Source organism: Camelus ferus, chromosome 11, assembly GCF_009834535.1.
Source record: "Camelus ferus isolate YT-003-E chromosome 11, BCGSAC_Cfer_1.0, whole genome shotgun sequence".
NCBI lineage: Eukaryota > Metazoa > Chordata > Mammalia > Artiodactyla > Camelidae > Camelus > Camelus ferus.
This window is the reverse complement of record NC_045706.1, coordinates 27,152,646-27,176,865: the sequence shown is the minus strand read 5'-3', so window position 1 is coordinate 27,176,865 and position 24,220 is coordinate 27,152,646. Positions and strand designations below refer to the sequence as shown.

The following is a 24,220-nucleotide window of genomic DNA, read 5'->3' as shown; positions in this document are numbered from 1 at the left end:
CGTGGCTCCACTGGGTGACTTTGTGGGTCCCTGGGGAATCAGGTCCTTTCTCATACAGTTTGCCAGAAATGTGACAGCAGTAGACTGGGCCTCCTCAGGGCAGTCCCTCAGTCAGCTGGTAGGGGGCGCCCAGCAGTGAGAGGAGGATGCTCATTGGTCAAATGGACTGTTTGGAGCTGATGGGAGATTACTGAGTATCCCAGACAAGTATATCCCGCATGTAATCACCTAGTTATTGCATATTACCTACTCTACTAATGTATAGAAAAAAATGCAAACTGTCCATGTAAAACACGGCTTTAATAAAGCCAGTTTATTCATGAGGTCATGGGCACAAAGTTAACTTGGACCAAATGTAAATTGCATGTTTCTTCTAGAATAGCAGCTTGCTCCTTGAGGACTGGCCTGCCTCAAGCCATTTCCTGGGAAGCTGATCCAATGGGGACTTAAAATCTCAATGGTGACCTCTTCCTGGGTCAGAGTTGGTTCGTGTTACATGCTCCTGAGGTCCCTGAAGACCACGTGCGCTGCATTGCGTCCAGCGGCTCCCATGACACCTCCTCCTGGAAGAGAGTTTCCCATGAACCAAAGTTGTGCTCATCCCCACTCCCCCTCTTCCTCCCACCCACCCACCCACACACACGGAGGCTGGGGCTTGCAGAGGCACCAGCAGAGCAGAGTGGGGATGCCTGAAGTGTGGTGCTGGGGCCGTGGCATCAGAAGCACCTGGGACGACTCTGAAGCCACAGCCTGGGCTCCCCTGCAGGCTGCCTGCCTCAGTGCTCCACAGAGGGGCCGGTGCACAGTCCAAGCAAGTGTCCTCCCCCACCCCAAGTCTGAGAGCTGATGGGCCAGATGGTGAGACTCTCTTCACATGAAACTAGATTGAGGGGCTCGCTAAGGGCTTGGGGGGAAGACGTGGAAGTTCGGACCCTGTCTGGGAGACCAGGGCCCACATAGCTCAGAGGAAGCATCAATATGAAATGAGCATCTGTAGGGTTGGTTAGGCCTGGGATGGGGCAGGGAAATTTTTTTAAATTGAGAAACTGAACTTTGCTGATCATCCTCACTGGCCTAAAATACGGATGGGGAATTTAGGGACATGGGTCTCTCACAACCCATAATGGGAATTTGGAGAGATGGCTCCACTGGGACGTATCCCCAGACCTCACGAGGAGGAGGTATGAGCTAGCCTGTTTATCTCGGGGCACTGAGAATTCTCAGCTAGGGAAATGGCTTGTTCTCGTGGGAGCTCCTTGCCTCCCTCCTGCTCCCCTGCTCCCCTGTCTGCAAGCCTCTGACATCCCGCCAGCCCTCGCTACCCACACAGGTAGTAAGACCGAGGGTCACTCACCAGGATGGGCCCCACTTCCGCAGAGATACAGACCCTGGAGAGGGCTGCGGTAGCTGGAGTGCAGTGGCACAGGGCGGGCAAAGTACAGCTGGTCCAGGGCCATGGCACAGTGGAATACGTTCTGCGGGAGGCAGGGCCACAGCCTGTTAACACAGGAGTATTACAGTCCCCACCGCCTTCCCCTCCCCTGCTCTCCAAGGAAGGTTCTTCTTCTTCCAGGATGTTTTCTCGGGGTCTTATGACACAGAATGAGGAGGGGGAGAGACAGAGTAGGCACATGTCCTAGGGCTGGGGGTGAAGTTTCCTAGAGGCATTTTTCAAGAAGAAAGAAGGGTAGGGAGCATCTTCAGAGTGTGAGGAAACTGAATGGGGAAGAAAAGGGAGATTTTAAAGATTCTGCTGTGGACTACGAATCCCCCTCTCTCTGTTAGAAAACAGAGGAATTTGATTTATTTTGGCTGCTAGCAACATGCTTCTTTGGCCAAAATATCAATCTGAGCCTGGGCCCTGGGGGTCCAACCTCCTGCACGGTCACAGTAAATGGCAGACAAGGACACTGGGACTCGAGCTCAGTTCTGCTCCACTGGCCAGGGTCAGACCAGCCGAGGAGGGAGGCAGTGTGGGGTAAGGGGAAGGATGCACCTGAAGGGCAGGTCTGGACAAGGAGACCAACATCTGCTGGATGTCACCATGGGGATGGCCACTGGCTGCCCCTCATCATGTCCCAAACTGAGCTCGCCCTCTTCCCTCAAGTCTGCTCCTCTCCCGTCTTCCCTGCATCTCCTCCCCATCCTCTGCCTCCAGGCAGTTGCTTTACATCACCTCCACCCGACCTCTGCACTCAGAGCATTACTGGGACCTCTCAGTCTGCTGCCCCAAGCTTCCTCCTCCATCCTTTCCCTTCACTTCCCACTGCCTGGCCTCCTCCCTCTCTATCTGGCCCAGTGGCTGCCCAATACAAATAAAACAGGAGCCACATAGTAATTTTAGATTTCCTAGTAACCACATTCAAACTTAAAAAGAAACTGGTGACATTAATGTCAATAATCTATTGAATTTAACCCAGTAGATCCAAAATATTATCACTTCAACATGTGATCGGTATAAAAATTATTGGTGAGGCATGTTACATTTTTTTCATAGTCAGTCTTTGCCATCTGGGGTGCATTTTATACCTGAAGCACATCTCATCCCGGCCTGGCCGCACTGAAACCATCAATAATCACACGAAGCTAGAGGCTGCTGTACTGGACTTGGCCCCCTCTCCTGTCCCCCTGCCTCCAGGCTCAGTGAGTTTTTGACAAGTCAGAGAGAAGTCGGAGGCCATGCTGCCTTAGGGAACAGGTCCCTCTGAAGAAAGCCAGATGGGAGAGGCTGACATGGACATTCAGGCAGAAGGGCCACAGTCCTGGCAGCCTGCTCAGCAGCGCTCCCTCTCCTGTCCGCGCCTCCTCACCCCCCTCCCCATTCCCTAGATCTGACCACTCCTCCACCCTCCCTGCTGTGGTCTCTGCCACTGTCCTCTCTTCCCCAGGAGGCTGGGTGTGACTAGATAAAGCCAAAGGGGTCTGCCAGGGAAGTGGTGCAGGGAAAAGGTAATGAGAGACCCCCCCAGTCCTATACTCACCCCTCCAGGAAGCCCAAAGATTCTCTCCAAATCAGGGGGTGTGAGGACGTCTCTGCCCACCACGGAGCCCTTGAAGCCAGGGGCGTAGGCCTCGATGCAATCAAACACTGGGTGCCAAACACAGTGAAATGAGAGGATGTTCAGAGGAAGAAGAGGAGGCATTACAATTGTGCAGGTTGGCAAATTTATGAAAATTCATTAAACTCTACATTTAAAAGGGTTTTTTCCACATGCAAATTAATTCTCAATAAGCAAAACCCAGAAACAGTCCATAGCAAATTATTTATTTGCTACAAAGGCCTATGGATCTCAGGCTAGTCCAGCGTCCCACTCTTTCCCACCTTTTTACTCCAGCCCTAAACACAGACTTACCCTTGAATATGCAAAGATTTCTTCACCTCATTGCTCTGATCAAGTTATTTCTTTTGCTTGGAATGCCCTTTGCTGCCTGGCTGACTCCTATTCATCCTTTAAAACCCATCTTAAATTGTCCCCTCCTTTGGAAAGCTCTCCTTGTCTCTCTGGCTTCCTCCTTTGGTTCGCACAGTCCGTTGAACTGGAAGACTGGCTTACTAGTCTCCCCTATGGGACCTTGAGTAACTTGAGGGTAAGAATTGTGTCTTTTTGGCTTTCTTAGCCCAGTGCCTGATCCCCACAGGCACTCGTTACGTTGACTGAGGTTTCCCGGGCATGCCTCTCCCCCTGGCACAGGTGTGAATCCTGAGTGGGGCAGTCAGGAGGAGAGGGGTCCACCTGGGCTGCACGGCCAGCTGTCACTGTGGAGACAGGACGGTTCAGCCCTATTTACCTCTGTCTGCGTAAGCATTTCTCTCCAGCTCGTCCCAGGCCTTGCCTCCAGACAGTGTGTAGGGAGTGTATTGAGTGAAGAGGGAGATGACGTGGCAGCCGGGGGGAGCCAGGGTGGGGTCCAGCGAGGAAGGGATGCAGAGCTCAATTATAGGTCTGCATGCAACACGGGAGGGGAGAGGGTTGGGCCTGCTGGAGGAAGGGGCTAGGGAGCTGCTCCGAGATGAGAGGGCACCAGGGCTGGGCTGCTGATCTCTGTGAGGTGGCCTTTGCCTGCAAGGACTCAGGAACCACCAGGACCACCAGGACCATCCAGACCACCATGGGGTGTCCCTCATCCCTAGGCCCTCATCCCTGCCAGACCTCCAGGACCCGGCTCTCTCATCCCGCCCCAGCCCCCCTGTGAATGTGCAGCTTGTCCCTGTTGCCCCCACCATACACCCTATGCTCCAACCAGGGGCTCCAATGTCTCCAGGGACCCCCACCTGTGTGAAGGCAGGCCATCCATGGCAGTCTTCATAGGCCCGATGGAGAAGGAGGGTGTCCTCACAGTTGAGGTGGATGGTACACTGGTGATGGGGCAGTGGCTGGCCCCCGGGAGTATTGGGGGCTGCCAGGAAGTCAGGCAGCCTGTTAACAGCCACTGAGGGACCAAAGAGGAGGGTCAGGGCCCAAAGGCCTGTGTCCTCAGCCCCCCAGGATCCTCCTTCTCTACCTACCACCTGCTTACCCACGTGGTCGACTTGGAAGAAAAAGTACGAGAAAGTGTTTCACCTTCAAACTAGGGGGCAGGCTGGCGGTCAGGGACTAGAGCTGACGACGTAGGTGAGTCTTTCCCGGACCGGGAGATTTCTTACTCAGATAACACAGGGAGAGACTGCTCTGACATCTGTGAGTCTCCTACCGTTGATCTTGGTAACAGGTGACTGGATGTCCAGCTGGGAGATTCTCTGCACAAACTCCTCAGGAAGCCACTCCTAGAAGGAGAAGTTTCCATTCTGGGGTGGCCGAGGCCCCAAAGGAGCTGCCTTCCGCCTTTGCTGAGGCTGGTCCCTCTACTGCTGAAGATCCTCTCCCTCCCTCAGAGCTCAGCTAAACCACCTCCTCTGGGAAGCCCTCCTGGACCATTCCCACTCAGCGCTAACCATTCTATCCTTTACTCTCTGCCCGCAGTCCTGACTGTAAACAGCCCACTCCAGCTCCTGCTATGGATATGGCCAGTGGGCTGCAGCCCTTCTCCTCTGGTCTGCAAGCTCTTGGAAGTCTTGATGGTCTCAAAATTGTCTAAAGATTCTTTGAATTGATGTTTACTGAATTTTATTAATGGAATCACTTGGAAAAAGTGGTGCCTTGTCTCCAAGAATGACTGGGAGCTACTTGCCCATACACATATTGTCATACCTTTGGGGGACAGGGAAGGTGTGCTCAATTGCAAAATTGCCCCCAATCCCCGGCCCTCCCTGTATGCACACCCCTTTTTAATGTCCTTGCACTGTGACTCTGAGCTTGGCCATGAGACAGGGCTACTGCTGGCAAATGGGTTTCAAAGAGAAGCCTGGAAAGCACTTGCACGATTCAGTTTGCTCACTGTTGCCCTCCGCCAGACCCTGAGAACACGCTTGGACTAATGTGCTGGAGGACGAGAGACACAGGGAGCAGAGCTGTCAGCTTTAGACAGAGGTCCCCATCGTCCTGAGACCACCCTGGGCTCGTCATGGCCAGCAGAGCCCCAGGCACACACGCTAGGTCAGCCAAGGTCAGCAAGGCCCACTAGTGACCCACAGCTGACAGAAGATGCAGGTGAGTGAGCCCAGATCCCAGATCGGCCGAACTCAGCCAAGATCAACTAATTTACCCTACTTCGTGTGCTAACTCAGTATTTTTTGTTAGATGCCCAGAAGCTGTGTGGTTGTTATGCAACATTCATATGGCGATGGCTAATGGACACAAACGGTGAGAGTAGAGCTGGTTAGGAGGGAGAAGTCAGGGTGGTAGGAAAGTTGTAGAAATAACTCCGGTTGAAAGTCAGACTGGGGTTCTAGCTCTGGTTCTGCCAATCGCCAGCTGCCTGGCCTAAGTCACCTCACTTCCCTGGATCTTTCCCTTCACTTGTGAGGCGTCTTCCCTGTGGGCTACCTGCCTGTTAGGTAAGGAGAGAAGGACGGGCTTCTCACGTGCAGAGACCTGGCACCTGCACCTCCTACCCTGAAGCAGCCCCAGTTCCCTTGATCCCCCGAGTTCCAAGCCCCGCGTTGCAGACATTTTTCCCCCTCCCCAGGTCTCACCTGTGGCGTCAGCTTCAGGAAGGTGGTCTGCGGCGATGCGTTGGACAGCACCACTCTGCTCCTCACCTCCGAGCCGTCCTGCAGCACGACTCCTTGAACGCGCCCTCCATGGCTCACCTGCACCTTGGCCACTGTCTAGAGCCCATGGGAAAGAGGCCAGGACCACGGGAAGGGAAGTGCAGGTTGGTCTTGGAGGACTTCCGCTGTCTGTGTTTCTCCGACTCACAGCTTCCTCATCCCGAATCCCCCCAGCCGAGCTCTGCTGCCCTTTGGTGAAGCTTCAGCCCAGGTGTCAGGGGGTGACCACGAATTCAAAGGGGGTGGGCAGAAGAACTGGGAACTGGTTGACAGCTGCTTGGCCACTAACAGGCTGCAAAGCCAGAGACCTTTGATTCTAAGCCTGCCTTGACCATCAGTAAAACAAAGGACCCTCTGAATCCAAGATTCTGTTCTATTGTAGGATCATTGCCAAAAACAGGGTGAGGGTAGAGGGGCCATTCACCTTTTCGGTGAAGATGCTCGCTCCATGCGCAGCGGCTGAGCTTGCGATGGCATCAGAGAGGGCACCCATGCCACCCTGGACATAGCCCCAGGCTCCCTGCATCCCCTCCAGACCCCCCATCACGTGATGGAGCAGCACATACCTGAGGACGAATCATCAGAATCAGTGGCTGCAGGATGGATTTACTCTCCCCTGAGTTCTAGGAGCAAATGTTCCCTCCCATCTGGTACCTTCAGTCTCTCCTTGCCCCACTCCGGCTATGTCCCACTAGCCTTTAAGTGAGCCCAAGACTCCTGTAAGAGCCCTTCACCTCCCATTCTACATCCTCTCCCCATGTAAACATCTAGGGGTTGGTTAGAGCTTTGGTTCCAACAATGTGGCGGCGACGCCTGAACTGGCATCTCCAGCTCTCTCCTGGCTTGAGCCTGTATGCCAGCTACCCACAGCTATCTCCACTGGCATGGTTTTTGGCAGGCATCTTAAACCCATCCCGTTTCCCCGATTCCCTAACCTGTTTCTCCGTCAGTCTTCTCCACCCCAGTGAATGACACCTTCAGTTTCCAACAGAAACCTGGGTGTCAGTCTTGCCTCCTGCTAGCCCCTCACTGCCTACATCCAATCAAGTGCCTCCCAAAGAACGTTCCCAGGCTCAGGTCCCTGCTGCCTCCTCCTTGGCCCAGGCCACTCTGTTCTCCTCCTTAAACTTCTATAGCAACATCCTCCTAACTGGACCACCTTCTCCCACTCTTTCTTCCCTGCCGACCTTTCTCCACATAGAACCCGGAGACCAGTCTCAAAACCCAGCTGTGCTCCTGTCACTTGGCTCCTTTCAAGCCTTCACTGGCTCTCCGATGCTCTGAGGGTGATGGCCAGTCTCCACAAATGGCCCCCAGGGCTCCTGCCAGCTCATCAGCCCCATCCCTCACCACGGCCCCCAGCCCCAGCACTCCTACCAAACCACACCTCTCTCCATGCCTTGAATGGACCACACGGTCCACCCACAGCTCCTACATTTGCACCGGCTGCTCCAGCAGCCTAGAAGCCCCTTCCTCCTTCACCCTTTGTTTAGCTAATTCTTCCTGTCCTTAGAATCTCAGATTACACATCTCTTCCTCATGGAAGCCTTCTCTGAGCCTGGACCACATGGTCCCCCTGCCTTATTTTCCCATCCTCACACTCACAGCCCTCCACTCCCACCGCTCGCTCTGTGCCTGCCTCTCCCAGCAGGACTTCAGCTCCATTCTCGACTGTCTCCCTAGCACCTGGCACAGATGAGTGCTCCACTAGTATTTATTGAAAGAATTAATGAAAAAACAAATGACTTAGAGGCCCATCTCACAAACTGGGCAGTAGCTAAGCCTTCCGGACACCCACAGAGAAAGGGACAGGAGGCCCCAGCTGGAAGATCCAGATTGGCTGTTTGATCACAAGAGCTTGGCCAAGGTGTCACAACGGCTGCCAACACCCCCTTTCCCTTTGCCCTGGGGAATCTGGGGCTGCTTAGTGTGGTTGAAAAACCACTTCCCAGGGTGTTCTTATCCCTTGAGAGTAAAGCCACACTGGCAGCTCCTAGATGCATCTTCCGGTGCACTGGAAACGGCCCAAGACCTGGCAGCATATTCTGTCCCCACAAACACACACACACACACACACCCTCCATTTCTGCTCCTACAGGGGCTCATTAAATAGTCCCACAACGACAGCCTTCACTGTGTCTGACTGCCCCCTCTCGGATGAGGCTGTCAGCACACCTCCCACTCACAACAGGAAGGGCAGCTTCCCACCCACAAGAAGGTGTCTGTGTGTGCGGGTCCTGGAACTCGGGAAAGGATCTATGCAAGAGGGAGGGGCAACAGGGCCCCTGTGGGAAGGGAAGAGAAAGATAGATAGATAGATGATAGATAGATAGATAGATAGATAGATAGATAGATAGATAGATAGATAGACAGACAGAGTTGAGATGTCACAGTGGGAGGCAGGAGAGAGGCTCCTCTACTGAAGCACCAGGGAGGAGCGGCTAAGAAGGGAGAATATGGGGTGTCAGACAGCTCAGGCTGCAAATCAGCTCTGCCACTTACTAGCTGTGGGACTTCGGGGAGATAACTTCCCTTCTCCAAACCGCAACTCTCAGTGTTGCTTTGAGGCTTCAAGGAATCCTGGGTGAAGTGCCTGGCTCCTGCCTGACTCACTGGGTGAGCTCAATGGATGACAGCCATCGCTCTCGGCGGGGGATCTGCCCCACCTTGCCTCCCACACTCACCCACTCCCCGGAATGCGGGGACTTGTCATGGCTCCAATCACGCCATCTGTTGCCAGAGTGGCTTTTAGCGGCTCGGACTCAAACCACTGATCCAGCACCTGGAGAGCAAAACGTCAAGGAGAAGGGCTTACCTTGGGAGGAGAGGCTGCCACACTGTGAGGTCCTGCCTGTGTCCGGGGAGCCCCTCACCTTGGCAATGGGAGCTGTGAGGACCTGGTAATACTGGGGCAGCCGGGCTCCCACTATGCGGCCTAAAAGAGGAGATCCACAAAACATAAACTGAGACAGGCAAGAAGGGAACACGCTGATCTGTAATGTTTCTGCATCAGTTTCTTTATCTATAAAATGGGAATAATATTTTGTACCTCAAGGGCTATTGTGAGGATTAAACAAGTTATATAAAACATTTGCAAGTCCACAGGCACTTTATACATTTTAGCTGTTAGAATTATTTGGGGGAAATTTTAAATTTGTATCTTGATCCCTTACTTTGAATTCTGTGAGGCCCCCTACCCTGGGATGCCATGGCTTGGCTAATCCATTCCTCTGATATAGATTCAAACTATCTCAGAGAGTAACTAGGCACTAGGACCTTGAAGGCAGGGATCGTGATCTCTAGGCATTGTAGCCCCAGTGCCTAGCTTAGTGTCCGGCACATAGCAGTTGCTCAATAAATGTTTACTACATGAATGTTTATTGCATGAAGCTCCTTGGACCGGTAATCTGAGAGGCAGTGCCTACTTTGGGCATTTGTGATAGATTCTACTGGCTCTGATCCTTCACCCATCCCCGTGTCTACACCCTTTGCCATGTAACTCTGCACTGCCTCCCACCCTAGCTGAGTTGACCTGCCCTGCTCCTTGATTCTGGGCTCATCCGTGTGATTTGCTTGGCCAGTAGAACATTTGCAACTGTGAAAAAGCTTGAAACTGGTCAGAAACTTGATACAGGCTGGCACCTCGGGTCTTGCCCTCTGTGCTTCTGCCACTGACGTAAGAAGGCCAGGGCAGGGGTAGCCTGCAGCTTCTGAGAAGAGGACGAGAGGCACCTGGAGAAGAGCTGCTCCAGCCACAAATACACGTGTGAGACCAGACCACATCAGCTGAGCCCAGCTGAACCATGCAGACACATGAGAAACAAATGGGTATTTTTAAGCCACTGGAGTTTTGTAGTTCGTTATGGAGCAATTTTGTGACCACAGCTAACTGATTCAGTATTTTTCTAGAATATAGAAGCTAAACTGGTCTTTGTCCCCTATAGGAGTGCTAGAAAATAATAGCAAGCTTGGTGAGGCTTTCCTTCTCATGCCAAGGGCAGACATCACTAATTCATCACAGATTTTTTTTTTCTTGCTGAGCCTAAATCTAGCATCCTTCTTGTATGGGGGCATCTCTCTAAACTCTCTGGCCACTATCTCTTATTCCAGCCATAGCTATGGTGACGAGCCCCATGCAGGCTTGGGTCAGTGTCACACAGCACAACCTGACAGCAGCTCACCTCCGACCTGGAAGATGCGCCCCTTCATTTCTTCCCTGGGGCTTCTCTGGCACCATGACAGGACACCCACGGGAACCCATCTGGCCCCAGAGATGCACAACCCAGAAGTTAATGCCCATGCGGGAATTACTACCCTACAGGACAACCTCTGACCACTGGGGCACAGAACCCAATGGGTAAATGTTGCCTCTGTCTTCTATTGGGACCGCTTCTCACAGGCATTTTGTAAGTGGTGCCCTGCTTAGTAACACACCCTGGTGTTGACTTTCCCTCTTTCCAGATTCTCCTCCTTTCCCTGGGATCCCTCTTCAGAATGAACCACTTGTACAGAAGCCCTGGTCCCAGGCTCTATTCTTAGAGCACGCCAGGCTAAGACCTTCTCGCTTAAAGTGCTCCAGGCGGCCCCTATTAATTGATGGCAGTGGGCAGGCTGCCGTGGAGTCTCAGGCTTAGTCCAGCCATTGAGAAAATGGGCACAGCCACGTGAAGGCCCTCACATGCCCCAGTGCCTTCCCTGGGACTTACCCGCCTGCAACAGGGGCTTAAGGGTGGAGAGCGACTTGAGCCTCTGGAGCAGGGAGCCCCGCCAGAAGGCTTCCACATCCGCCGGGGCTGCATCCAGCAGAGGGTCAATGGCTAATGCCAAGCGACTCATGAATGCTTCATATTTGGGAAAGGCCTGGAAGAGAGCTCTGAGTCAGGGCCCTTCTGTCCCCGTGCTCTGCCCCCCATGCCGCCCCGTGTGGCCTGCTGCCTCTCAGCTGAGCCTTGATGGTTCCTTCGGCTTCAGGCTCACACGTGGCTCAGCCTGGCTGTGCTGAGTTACTCCCAGGTCTAGGTCCGTGCATGGATGTCCACCCTCAGGGAGGTCAGAGAGAGCGCGGGTGGGAGGGGAGCCACCAGGTGGTAGCAGGGACGAGGAGTTAATGCTGGTTGAGACTAGTCACCACGGAAAACCAGCTCGTATCCTAGGATGGGGCTGCCATAGTAAAACAAAAACCACTGAAAAGTTTCTTCTCTCTGTCTTGTTTTTCTATACATTCCTGGTAGAAGTAAGATCTCTTTCCCTGTATTCTAATACGTTGATGGTCCTTTCCTGGTCTGCAAGTCTCCCATGTCCTCCCGTCATCAGCAGAATCAGAAACTTGCCTACCTTCGCCCCTCAATCTCCCTCTAGAGAATCCATTTCAACACCCTGGTTACCACCCCACCCCCACCCCTGGATGGCGACTAAGGACTAAGGAGCAGCGATGGACGCCTCTGCTACCTGAGGTCCTCCCTTAATTCTCAGCCCCAAGTTTTTAATGTTTGATTCATCTAGACTCATGGATATACTTGTGGAATTTTACCTGTTACATAAAGAAAAGTTCTGTATTAAGGTACACTGGAGAAGCCTTGATAAAAATGAAGTTAAACAGCTTTCTCTGCAGCAGGCCTTTAATGTGACACTGTGCAAAGATAAAACCAGAATTCAGGTTCCTTACTTTCCATGGGACATGGCCTCTGCCTCCTGTTCCTGTGGTCACAGCACGCATGGCCATAGCCACTGTCCTATAGGCCCAGGGACCTGACCTTGACCTAAATCCTCTCTGGTATGTCTGAGATGAATAGGATTGGGAGGAGAGGGTGTAGGCAGTGAACCCCAACCTACTGCAGGAAAGAATCACTTGAGAGGCACTTAAGAAAAAAACAAAGGCAAAGCTCCCCAAGTGGTCTGATCATCAGAGATGATGATCAGAGAGATGCTGTGTGCCTGGGGGTCTCTGGTTTTACCCAACACTAGATTAACACAACAAAAAGCAAAGCACGTGGATTGTATTAACCCAGGTTCTTCCTGTAAAATTGTCTCCACGAAGATATGAGTTAATGCTATGCCTTTAGCTTGTATCTAAGCTGGGTACAAAAAAATGGCAACTCAAAAAATCTTTTTATATCTGCAAAACCAATCACATCAGCCCTGTTACATTCAATGACTCATCTAGACAATGCTACCCAACACATTCCTTCCAATGCGATTCCAAGAAAAAAAATGTGCCTTCTCCATCAGATGTGTGCACTTCCTTTCATGAGACCTGCACGCCTTTTTGGACACACTCTTGCCTTGGGCTGCCAGGGGATGATGCCAAAGGGAATGAGTATTATTACAACTCTCTTGCCCTAAATTCCTGATCCAGTCTATTCTATCCTTAATTGTCTCTGATCCTCCCTTCATCCTTTTTTGGCTTTCATGTGCTTTAATATTGATAACCACCTGGAATTCTGTCTGAAAGCAGGAGAGGTAGAAAGCACAGACAGTATAAGGACATGTCGGTGGATTCCCCCTTTGAAATTCAGCAGGTGGAGGCCACCGGAACAGTGGCCTCATATTGAACACACCCATGTTTGAAAGTCTCCAGTGCCCACTGGTCTCCATCACTGTCCTCCATCCCTTCCTGTTGGCAGTGCCCAAGATCAAAGGCTTGCACTGGCTGGGCCCTCCTAGGGTAAGTCGGGTGGCCTGTCCAAGCTCCTGTGGCCTCTGGACAACCGGCTCCAGGACAACTCCAACCAAAACCACCTCCTTTCCAGAGTGGCCTCCAGGCTGAGACAGAGGAGGAAATCAGTCTCCCGTCACTTTCCCTACCTCGGCATCCTTTCGGGAGAACTGGGCGATCTGCTTCTGGTTTTCTGCCATGTCTGTGCCCAGCAGAAGGGACCTGGGCACCTTGCTCCCGGCACTCTCTTCCAGCATTGGGGTGAAGGAGTGGGGGTTTCGAAGATGAAGCCTCAGCCCATGTTTCTGCAGAACAGACAGCACAGGTAACATTCGAAGGGATCTGCCCTTGACCCTTCTCTGCCTGTTTGTGTGAGCACTCAGGTACTGCAGACAGGTTCCCAAGGCATGTGATCCTGGCTCCTATTTTTGACATAAGAGTATAACCTAGGCCCCCTACAGCAGAGCTTACCACACCGTGCGGTGCTACCCAGTGCTGGGACTGCACCAAGGTTTACAATGGTTACATCACAGCGGCTCTGTAAATACATCATCCTCATTGTGCAGATGCAACAACAGAAGCTCTGAGAAGTGAAATAATTTGTCCAAAGTCACATGGGGAAGTGGATCCTGGTTTCAAAGCCACATCCCTGCGACTCCAAAGCCCTGACCCTCAGTGCTAGTCTGTAACTGCCCTCATTTCAGAAGTAAATCATTAAAATTTAGAAAGACACAACAAAACCACAGTTATGTGAAAATCCATACCTACAAGGCAGATGAATTATTCACCTCAAAAAAGTTTTATTTACTTTGCAGACTCATTTACTCCAGGGTCACTTTAAGTGGAAGTTCCGCTGAGGCATTTAAAACATGATTTGATTCACAAATACTTGACGAGGGCACCGCCTGTTCCAAGAGCACATCCACTTTGTCAAAGAAGGTGGAGATAAAACAAGAGGGGCCTGTGCTGCCCCCCAAGTAAGACTGGCTGTTCCCACTGGAGACTTTCTTTTTCTTAAACCACTTTATCAAGGCCTGACTGACATACAAAGTGCTGTGCGTGTTTAATACATGCAACTTGATGTATTTGGCCTCTAAAGACTTCTTTCCCCAGACACCTGGCCCACTTCCTCACCTCTTTGAGGTCTTTGCTCAAATGTCGCCTGAGTAGCAAACGCCCTCCACACCCCCAGCTGCCTGTCCCCTCTCAAAAGCACTTTATTTCTGCTTTATTTCTCTCAAAAGCTCTTATCACCACCTGGCTCATTGCGAGCTTCGTTTTTCTCCATCTCCCCAGGTGGAATGTAAGCTCTATGCGCTCAGAAGCACAGTCTCCTTACTCAGCGCTGTATCCCCAACATCTAGAAATGGTACCCTCAGTGCCTAGTCTGTTGACTGCATAAATGAATGCCACGTCATAGACAAGATACCATCCCAGAGGACAGAAGTGAGATCTGTGAGCGCAAGTTTTAGGAAAACCTGAGAAAACCAAAAAAGACTTGTCCAGTAATTACAACAGAAGCTTCCCTGAACCACAGAAGTTCCTGATGGCAGGACCACCACGGCTGACTAGTCTGCGGAGGTGAGTCTGAATGCTGGTGGGGGCCGGGGCCAGGTCACCTGCAGGAGCGTCTCTAGCACTGAAAGGGGAAGTTTCTTTGATTCCAAATTAGAGGAATGTCAGCTCAGTTCCTCTTGACACAGTGAACTCTTTATCACCCGGGAGACATCCTCAGTTCCTCTTTGTCTCTCACCCTTGGCATCCCAACTGTCACCAAGCCTCAAAACTCAGCCTCCAGACCTTGTCCATGTCCCCTCATCTCCACTGCCCTGACTCAGCCCAAGCCACCATCTTGTCAACCACCCTGCGACCACAGCTGCTTCCACCACAGTCCACACCACCCAGCAGGTGGATTGACCTTATTAATTTCAAACTTTCAATTTAGGGCAACACTGGCGCTGAAAGTGCCATCAGCTTTGTGTACAGCCAGCAGAGGACCCTTTTCTCCGAGGGGTGGTGACAGAGGCCCCGAGCAGGTAAGCTGAGTGGGCTTCAGGAATGCGTGACTGCGTTGGCTGGTCAGAGAGGCAGTAAGGGGTGAAAGGGGACAGAGCAGGCAAGACTGGAGACCAAGGTGGAGCTAAGAGGAGTAGATGAGGGCAGACTGTGAGTTCACGGGATGCCCTCAAAGTGAACCAGGAGCCTGAAGACATGAAAGTCCCCGAGTCCGATTCCTGTTCAAGCTGCCAAGGACGGTGACAGGCTCTCAAGGGTAATGAGGGCAGAAATTGGGTTCTGGGTCCTGAGGCAGCTTTGTAAACCCAGATGCCTTAGGGTCCTGGCAGGTTTCCTATGGGGCCCAAAGAGGACCCCGGAAGTGATGGGGCAAGACAGAACTAGGACCCCGCCAACCCATATAAGGTGCCAGCCCGTGCAGGTGTGTGGGAACATGGGCCTGATGTTGACAACGCTTGTTCTTGGAGAAGTCTGATTTGTATGTGAAATTTCCCCATTTTTAAGACACTGGGTGCAGACAAAGGCAGTCTGTGAGCAGGCACCAAGGAGACCATGGGGAATAGACACACCCTCCAAGGGGAGAACAGCAGCTGTCCGCCCTCCCAAGCCCCCAGACAATGGAGCAGGCGGACACACACACACACACACACACACACACACACACACACTGAACCTTCAGCTCCAGCTCAGTGTAAATCTGCGGCCGCAGCAGGCTGAGGAGGTAGGATGCTCGGGAAAACTTAAATCCTGAAAACAAATGGAACAAAGACACTCAGCAGTGGTCACCAGTGGTCATCCCCCACGCCCCTCACCCCACCTCTCAGGCTCACCTGGGATTATCTCCTCGGTGACAGCCGCACCTCCGATCACGTGGCGTCTCTCGAACACAGCCGTGTTCACCCCCAGTCTCTGCAGGTAGGCTGCCTGGGGTCGGGGGCAGACAGGGCCCTCCCTTTATCCCTGGAGGCCGACCCGCCGCTCAGAGTCCTCACCACCGGGCTGGCACAGGCTGTTTCTGCCTCTGAGATGCTGTTCCCCTCCCTGCCCCATCAATTCCCACTGCCCCAGACCTCATCTAAGACCTGCATGACTGCTCCTGCCCCCGCACCTCCCAGCTGAGGGTGACCTTCCCTCTTGCAAGGCCTGGTGCCTCTGTGAAGTCATGCCAAAGCCGTCTCCAGGGTTCGCCCTCCACACACGCCCGAGGCGGCCCCAGGAGCCAGCCTTGTGAGTGCTGAGCCCCACCTCCCGATTCTGCTCCCCTCTCTCTTTCTGCTGGGGCGGCCCCAGGACCTAATCCATCCGGCCTCAGTTCCCGCATGTGTAAAAATGGTGCTGCCGCTGATAACCCTCACTATGCCTGCTTCTTGGGGCTGTTGTGGGGACACTCTGAGCTGGTCCCTAGAAGGGGCTTACACAGGGCCCTTGGCACGGAGGACGTGCTCCATCAGTGGAGCTATGATTATAACACAGCTTTATTTGGGGGAACAAATGATGCAGGGGTTTTTATTCATTTTTCTCTAGCACTAGTGGGAAATCAATAAATACTTGTTGAACTGAAATCGTCCTGAGTCTACAGACCTAAAATGCTGGTCGTCCCACCACCATCACCAAGGTGACAGGTGGGATGGTGTAACTCAGAAGGAAGATTTTTTAAAAAGCTCATTTGGCGACTACTGTGTGCCAGACACTGTGCAGGCATCATCTCATACAGTCCACCCATCACCCTAGAGGAAGGCACAGTGAGTCTCCCCATTTCCTAGATGATGAAACCAAGGCTCAGTGAGGCTAACAGCTCAGGATCCCAGAGCTGATGAGTAGAGGTGTCAGGAACTGAACCCAGGCAGTCTGGGCCCAGAACCTACACTCCTGACACATCCTAGTAAGAAAGGAAAAAGAGCAGCCCTGACATGACATTTGGAAGCTGGCCTGGCCTTCAGAGGCAAGTCGTGTTTTTCCTATTAGATGTGAACAATCTCAGAATGACGACCTCAGACAAGGGCAGTCTGAGACCACGGCAAAATGAGGCACAGCAAGGCCACCTGCAATTTTGTCTAGACACAAATGAAGACACGGTCTCTGGGCTGCCACAAAATACCAAACGCCCCCTCTCTGGGCCGAGATGAGTGATGGCCACTCTGCACGGTGACCGCTGTCCTCGTGCACGGTTTACAGAGACGCCCAGTCACAGGGCTGCCCCCTCGGAGCGTATCCAATCTAGAGCAAAGCCCGACTTCCTCAGGCTCTCCCCGAACCGCCCAACCAGAGAGCACGTCCTAGAACGGGCTCTTCCTGACGCCTTCCTATCCTGGGAGGCCCCGCAGTTCCCCATGGTGCGCACTCTCCCCACCCAGCTGGAGGAACGGCAGGGCTGTGCCTGGGTGTGCCCAGGACCTGGGACAACAGGTCACCCACCGTGTAAGGCTTTAGGAGCCAGGCCCTTGGGGCACATCACCTATCGACTCCCTTCACCACAGTTCTGTGAAGTGTGCAGTTTTATTCTCACTTTACTGTGGCTCAGAAAGATTAAATGAGTCGCCTTAACCTTCACAGATGGAAAGCGGCAGAGCTGGGAGACAAACTCAGGTTTGTATTAATATAAAATCAATGTTTTAAATCGTTGATCAGTTAAATAGTGTCCCCTGTGAAAGGTTCAAGTAACACTGATATGACAGGGAAGGTATTAAGACCCGACACAAGGCGGGGAGGGTATAGCTCAAGTGGTAGAGCGCGTGCTCAGCATCATGAGGTCCCGGGTTCAATCTCCAGTACCTCCTCTTAGAAAGTAAATAAGTAAACCTAATCACCTCCCCTCCCAAAAAAGAAAAAAGACCCAGCACAAGTCTCATGGCTCCCCCACAATGCTAAGTCACTGCACTACTGTTCTAGAGCCACCCCTGCTTCAGGAAGATGTTCCCTGCTTGTCCTGTGGCCTGAACACCCTCTAGCACACACTACGGCCTCCTTCCTAGGAGTACGCGGACTCAGGTTTGAGAAGCACAGCCTGCGGGTAACCCTGGCCCAGCTCAGCTGTGCGGTCAGAGCACCCCCAGCTCCAGTTACCTGATCCCCAGGCTCCAACCTGCCTCCCAGGCTATGCCCATTACACTCTTTCCAAGCTATTTATCATCTCGCTTTTGAACGCTCCCTGACTCTCCCAAGGTCATGGGGGAAATCCATGAGCATTAAGGAGAGGAAAGGCCGGGGGCCCCTGATTTCCCCCTTAATGACTGCAGAGTCCATTCGAGCCAGCACCAGGGTGAGAGGACTAGCTGGCTTTTCTTTCTCCCCTGTGGTCCTCATCCTGCTGGCTTCCTTACACTGCTGAGAGCCACACACCCAGGGGCCAGTGAAGTGGGTGGGAGGGGGAGGGACTCACAGCCACCAGCCCGTTGTGTCCTGCAACGAGACAGAGGGGAGGGGAGGAAAGCAACAGGGGTCAGTGGGCAGACACATTCCTTGAGGAGGGTGGCCATCCACCCCTGTCTCCATGCCCGTGAGGTCCTAGAGAGCAGGCAGAACTTGGGAATCCTCTTGCCTGTACCTGGATGTTGGAACAGAATCTAGCTCGATGCTGCAAGACACCCAATTTGTCGGGAATCAGAAAACACTGATTCTTGCCCTGGATTGAAAACAGCCCTGTCACCTTGGCTTGCCCAGTGGCTGGTGCTGGAGTAGGGACAAGGAGAAATCCACAGTCATCAGATGGAAGGTATCCCACGAAGCCTCCCATTGCTGGGCTTCCATCACTTCCCTTGGGGATGAGCAGGTGACTGTCAGAGGGCGGGTGACAGGGATGGGAAGGAGCATGGCCGGTATCTGGATGCTGGGCATTCCTGGCTGGCATGGAATTACCAGCTGTCTAGTGAGTGCTGGTCACGTGGACGGAGCTGCCGAGCATGGCTTGTTTTGCCCAAGTGTGGCTCCCATCAGTGCCCCAGAAAGCTTTAGTCACATGGGGCATCTCTGTCAGTTCCCAGTGTTCCCCAAATAAAACAGGAACAGTTCAAAGTGAATTAAACACACCCGGCTTCAGTGGGCACTAGAGTAGCCAGGTGTGCTTCAGAGGTGCCAGCTTATTGGGCAGATTTGTCTGTATTACAAAGTTTCTTTCCAAAAATTTTAGGTGGGCTGCCCGTGGGGTAGGAGCCCTGAACTTGGCTTGGGATCCGGTTTCACACCAAGCCCTCTGCTAGCAAGTGCCTCTCCAGCTCTGAGAAGCTTCAGGACCACCTGAGAACTCATGTAAATGCTGATTCTCAGACCCCGCCCCAGAATCTACTTAGCAGGTTCTGGGCAGGGACCTGGAACCGACTTCTCACAAGCTCCAGGTCATCCTGATGCAGGTGGTCTCAGACTCACAGGCCGAGCACATGGGCCCTTGGATTGGGGCCGCCCCCCTTCCTTACTCTCAGGGTAAAAAGCAGCGGCTGGAGAAGCCCTTGTTTTCAGGGAGGGGGCCAGGCCTCGCCTGGGACACTTGGCACACGTTTCTCCTTGGTGACAGAGGGTCACTCTGAGTCGTCAAAGATGTCACAAGATATGTTTTCTGAGCGCCAACCTGAACCCAAATTGCCTTAAATAGAAGACTCAACCATTAATTTGACAAACATCCACAAACGAGAGGTGGCAATGACCCACGGGATGGATTTCTCATGGCTGAGCTGATTTTGTTTTCCGTTTTCCACATAGACTCCCAGAATATTCGAGGTCATTGAGCCATTTTCTCATTCGTTAAAGGAATCTCTGAAAATGGAGTGTTTAAAACCTCTTTGACCGTGATTGATCCACAGGAAGAAATGCATTTCACTCTGTAACCTGGCACCCAACCCCCCACCCCACCCCATATAAATGTGTTTCACAGAACAAAAGTTTCAAGAGCTAATATTAAGTTATCATGTGATAAACATGTGATAATCTATTTGATTACATACTTCACTGAAAATACTGGTTGCCACAGTACTATTTTTAGGTGCTTTTGAAAATTTTCTTAAGAAAGTTTTAAAAATAAGCGGGACAGGACTTATGAATGGACTGCAGCCTGAAGTTTGAAAAGCCCTGCTCCCAAACACATATGATAGATTAAAGGCAGATGGTCCTGGGCTCATCCTGGCTTCTGCATATGTAAAACACAGGGGCCGCTGGACCTGCACCGTTGCAGGGGGAGTAACCAGTAATACACGTAAAGTACCAATCCCTCAGCAGACCACAATACATGGCAGCTATTTGTCTTTTAATCAATGCTGATCATAAATCTTGGAAAACTAATAAAGGCTTCCAGGCAACGGGGTCCAGTTCAACGATCAGATATGAGCCCACAAATGAGCAAACAGACCTCAAATGACAAAGGGTGAGGATCCAACAGCCCAGGACACTTGACCATTTCCCACCCCCGGTCCCGGCTGAGCCCTCCTGTGGCCTCTGGTGACCTCTCCTTTCCCCCCCAAAAGAGTCCTAAACTGCGGGCTCGGCTAACTTCCGGGCCTGACTGCAGGGTTCCTTAGGCAGCAGGCACGTGGGGCTCTGGAGAGAAGCTGCTTTGTATGTGGGTTCCTGAATGTGTGGGCTGCTGCTCAAAGTGTTGGTTAGGTGTGCTGACCTCCTCTGAATCCCAGTCACCAGGGACGGGGCCCAGGAACTGTGTTTTAACAGGCTCCTTGGGTCATTCTTAGGCATATTCAAATGGCGAAATCACTGTCCTTTACAAGGTGGCTTCCAGGTTACTGGTGTGACCTTAGGGAGTAGAGATAATTATTATCTTAGAAGATGCCAGCTGTCCTTCACGCAGGCCAGAAAAACCTTCAAACCAGGCTTCCTGTTATGGTTAGCAATTTGAGAAGCAATGTCGAGGAAGAACTCATGCCCGAGACACCTACCTGTGGGAAATTCACCCGGACGTGAAGCTTGTCACGTCCTGACTGTTTTACTGTGTTTCCCCGCGGTCTATGCTGTCGCGGTTATTTATGGCTATGTACCCTTATGGGGTCCGTGCTGTGTGTTTCTCTCCCAAATTCACGTTCAGTGACGTCATGTTGGTAACTTGAAAATGGCCACAGTTTCAAGTGGTAACTTGAAAATACACACGATGGAAATTCGCAAACATTACACACCAGGGCTTGATTTATTATTTTTTTTGGTTGTTACCCGTAAGGAAGTGATGGAGAAAATGCTAACAATGCAGATTAAGCTTAACAGCAGTCATGTCTTAGCTGCCAAATTGTGAAATAGTGCAAAAAGTTGAGGAACATTTCTCCCAGCATTCTAAAAATATTTGATTGAGCGAAGCTTCCTGTCATTTAAGAAGTTCGGACATTAATCTTCGTTGTCTCACTTGCATTCTGCTCTTCAAAGTAAATGAAAATATCAAACAACATTCCTTTCGGAACTGTTCTCATTTGTCAATTGCAACCATAGGTTGGTTACTGAGTTTGGCAAAAATCACAGGAATTTGATAATGGATTGGCTAACTGGAATTCAGAGTATTGTATATTTTATCTGTAAAATTGTGTGCCACACTTATTTCAGTATTTACAATAACCTTATGCATGGATACATATGCACACATTTTACCCTGGAGAGGTGACTGGTAAACATTTACCAGCACACAACTGTTCTTGGTATGTGTAAAGATGAGGAAATGCCCAAACAGGGACGCAGCTTTAAAGTTGTGTGACGAGCATGTTCTTCCAGTCCTGTCATTGTCTCTCCATAAAAACCCAGTTGGAAAAAATGTCACAAGTTGGAATTTGGGGCCCTTGGGTGTGAATGCAAGGCCCCGAGGAAAGGCAGCCCGATCCCAGTCTGCAGCCTCACACGCTCGCGGGAGAGTCCGGGCCGCGCAGCCTGGCGCTCAGTAGTGGGTAGCGGCTCCCTGCAGCAGGTCCCCCATGCCCAGGTGTGCAGGACAATGGGGGGCTGTCACCCTCGGCGGACAAGCAGTAGGATCTCTGGGACTCATTTCTACTTTTTCCTAACTCCCTTTTATGTAACGACTGCAGAGTCTGTAGGGGCAGTCTCAGTGGTCAGGTGGTGGTGATCGGAACGCAGGGCACCCGGGGCAGCTGGATTTCCCAGATCTGTTGTCCCAGGGCTCTTTCTTTCCAACCTTTCTGGACCATATGCTTTCCAAGAAAGTGGCGGCAACCAGCTAATTTCACAGGAGATACATGGAAACCCGAGCTCATCTAGTCCTTCCTGATCAATCTAGATGGGAAAATTCGAGCCCACAGAGGGCAAAAATCTGCCCCAGGCCACACAGCAAGTCCACGGCAGAGCCAGCCCCAGAATGCCGGTGCCTGCTCACAAACACAGTGGGCTTTTCACATCAGCACCTGCTCTTGCCCCAACTCCTGGTCAGCTTGTGCCCAGAGCAGAGGAAGGGGAGGGGTGGGGGATGGGGCCCCTCCAGGCTTCTGAACAGGGCTGCCCTCCTGCCCCTCAGCCCTGGCCCAGCCTGCTTTACCTGCTCCTATCACCACTGCATCGTACTCAGGCTTCAGGCGTCCCCTGGTGTACGAGTGAGCTTGTCTCCAAGCCGAGAAGGGAGAGGCACCCATGGCCCTGCTGAGCCCTCGGCCACAGGCAGCCATTTCTGCCCCGGACCAGGCCTGGAATTTGTGCCTCTCCAGGCAGGGGGAGGAGCAGGGAGAAAGCAGGAAGTTACGGCCCAGCTGCCGTACTTGGCCTCCGGCCACGACTGAACAGAGGACACTGAGCTGCTGCCGTGCTGCCGCCTGGCCCAGTTTGCACCGGGCAGAGTCGTGGGACGTCGCCTGTTAACTGGGCAGAAATCATGCCGCCTCCAGGCCTCCGGAGAGTAATCACTGTGCTGGTGATTCTCCAGGGAGCCATGCTGCCCCTCACGAAGGCACTGAGGCTTGGAGAAGAGTGAGTGAGTGAGTGAGTGAGTGAGTGAGTGAGTGAGTGAGTGAGTGTGTGTGTGTGTGTGTGTGTGTGTGTGTGTGTGTTTTTGCGCGTGCATGCACAGAGTGAGTGTTCCGAATTAAATGTCCAGGATGAGCTGGGGGTAGGAATCCAAGCAAAGAAGAGACAGAGTCAGACTCATCTCCAACTCCCTGTCCTTCTGGTCTGGAGAGGGTAACTGCTCTAAACCCACAGCAGGCTCAGGGACCCGCTGCCTGGAGGCCTGTGGGGCAACCCCTCAGCCCGGCTGTGCCGGAGCCTCAATAAAACTGCAGGGGTCCACACCTGCTGCTGGGGCCCCTTGAGCATCTCGCGTCCTCACCCAAAGGCTTTAAACACTGTCCACTTCACAGGCTGCTGCAAAGCCTGAAGGGTCTGGGGGCCAGTCCAGTCGCCTGTGACTCTTGGGGTTCACCATTTTCTTTTGAAGGCCCAAATATCTCTCTTCTGTCTTTTGGCATTTTTTCCATTTTCCAAGAATCCTCAAGGATTAAAGACAACATCTGTAAATACCCTCAGCTACGTGCTCACCGTCCTTGGCCTGTCCTGAATTAGAAGCTTCTTAGCTCCCTGCCCATTAGTTAGGCTGTTCAGCCTTGTGGGAACAGAGCACCGTAGGGGTTGGGAGTTCCTGTACTGCTCTGACATCTGTCAGTGTTCTAGAAACCTGCTATTAGAAATGCATCTCGAAATTAGCAGAATTTGTGGAAAAGTGCCCCTGGGTAAGAGGGATTCCTGGGGACCTTATTCTTGACTCAGACACCCCTCCACATGCCACAGAAGGTTTACGATGCGTGTGCCTCTGCTAAAATCCGATTCATGATCTTTCCCCAGTGTTATTTATAACACTGAAAAACTAGAGGGGTTGGTTAAACTAGATGTCATATCATGCAGCTGCTAAAAATTAGGGGAAAATATCAGGTGACAGAAGAGAGGACCCTGAACAGCGCTGGGCTCCTAGACTTAGATATTCCCCTTGGCTCTTCTGTATTTCCATTTCCATCTGTAAAGTCACCATATTAAGGGGGAAGGCAGTCCCGGTCACTATGACTGTCCCTCACTGCCACCGCCTGAGAACTTTAGCCCAAGTTGTGGTTCTAGCTCCTTTGGTACCTCTGTGCTCCAAGATGTTTACGTAACAGGAAAGAACAATCGTCTTTGCATGAATTTTAGCTCAAAACTGAAGGCCCTGCGGCCCAGCCTCTGTCTGTGCGTCACACGTGACCCAAGCGTTGCTGCACCGTGCTTACTTCTGCCACCGTCATCGCTTCTCTGTCCCCGCCGCGGCCCTTTGGAGTCCAGTGCTCTCGTGGGCACTTGTCCTTGTGTCTGTTCTGGTGGGCGTACTCCTAGGTTAGAGGAGGAGCTGTACCCGTTGGGTAGTGTTCTCAATCCAGGACTGTCTGGGAAGCTTTGAAAAACCTCAAAGCCTGGGATCCACTGGACTGAGTGACATGAACTTGTGGCGGAGCTGG

The 24,220-nt window shown here is 52.2% G+C and overlaps 1 protein-coding gene across 1 annotated transcript; it reads right to left on the bottom strand.

Annotated features, from left to right (window-relative positions):
• Nucleotides 1-281: 281 nt before the first annotated feature.
• Nucleotides 282-23,291, bottom strand: PYROXD2 (pyridine nucleotide-disulphide oxidoreductase domain 2). Its single transcript, XM_006185079.2, is given in 17 exon segments — nt 282-563; nt 1,355-1,475; nt 2,982-3,088; nt 3,790-3,944; nt 4,274-4,299; nt 4,301-4,431; nt 4,693-4,765; nt 6,074-6,208; nt 6,576-6,717; nt 8,836-8,933; nt 9,025-9,086; nt 10,858-11,011; nt 12,956-13,111; nt 15,496-15,569; nt 15,653-15,746; nt 18,202-18,221; nt 22,285-23,291. Coding segments are annotated over 17 exon segments (1,746 nt in total). The 5' UTR covers nt 22,412-23,291; the 3' UTR covers nt 282-492.
• Between the last annotated feature and the right edge of the window lie 929 nt (nt 23,292-24,220).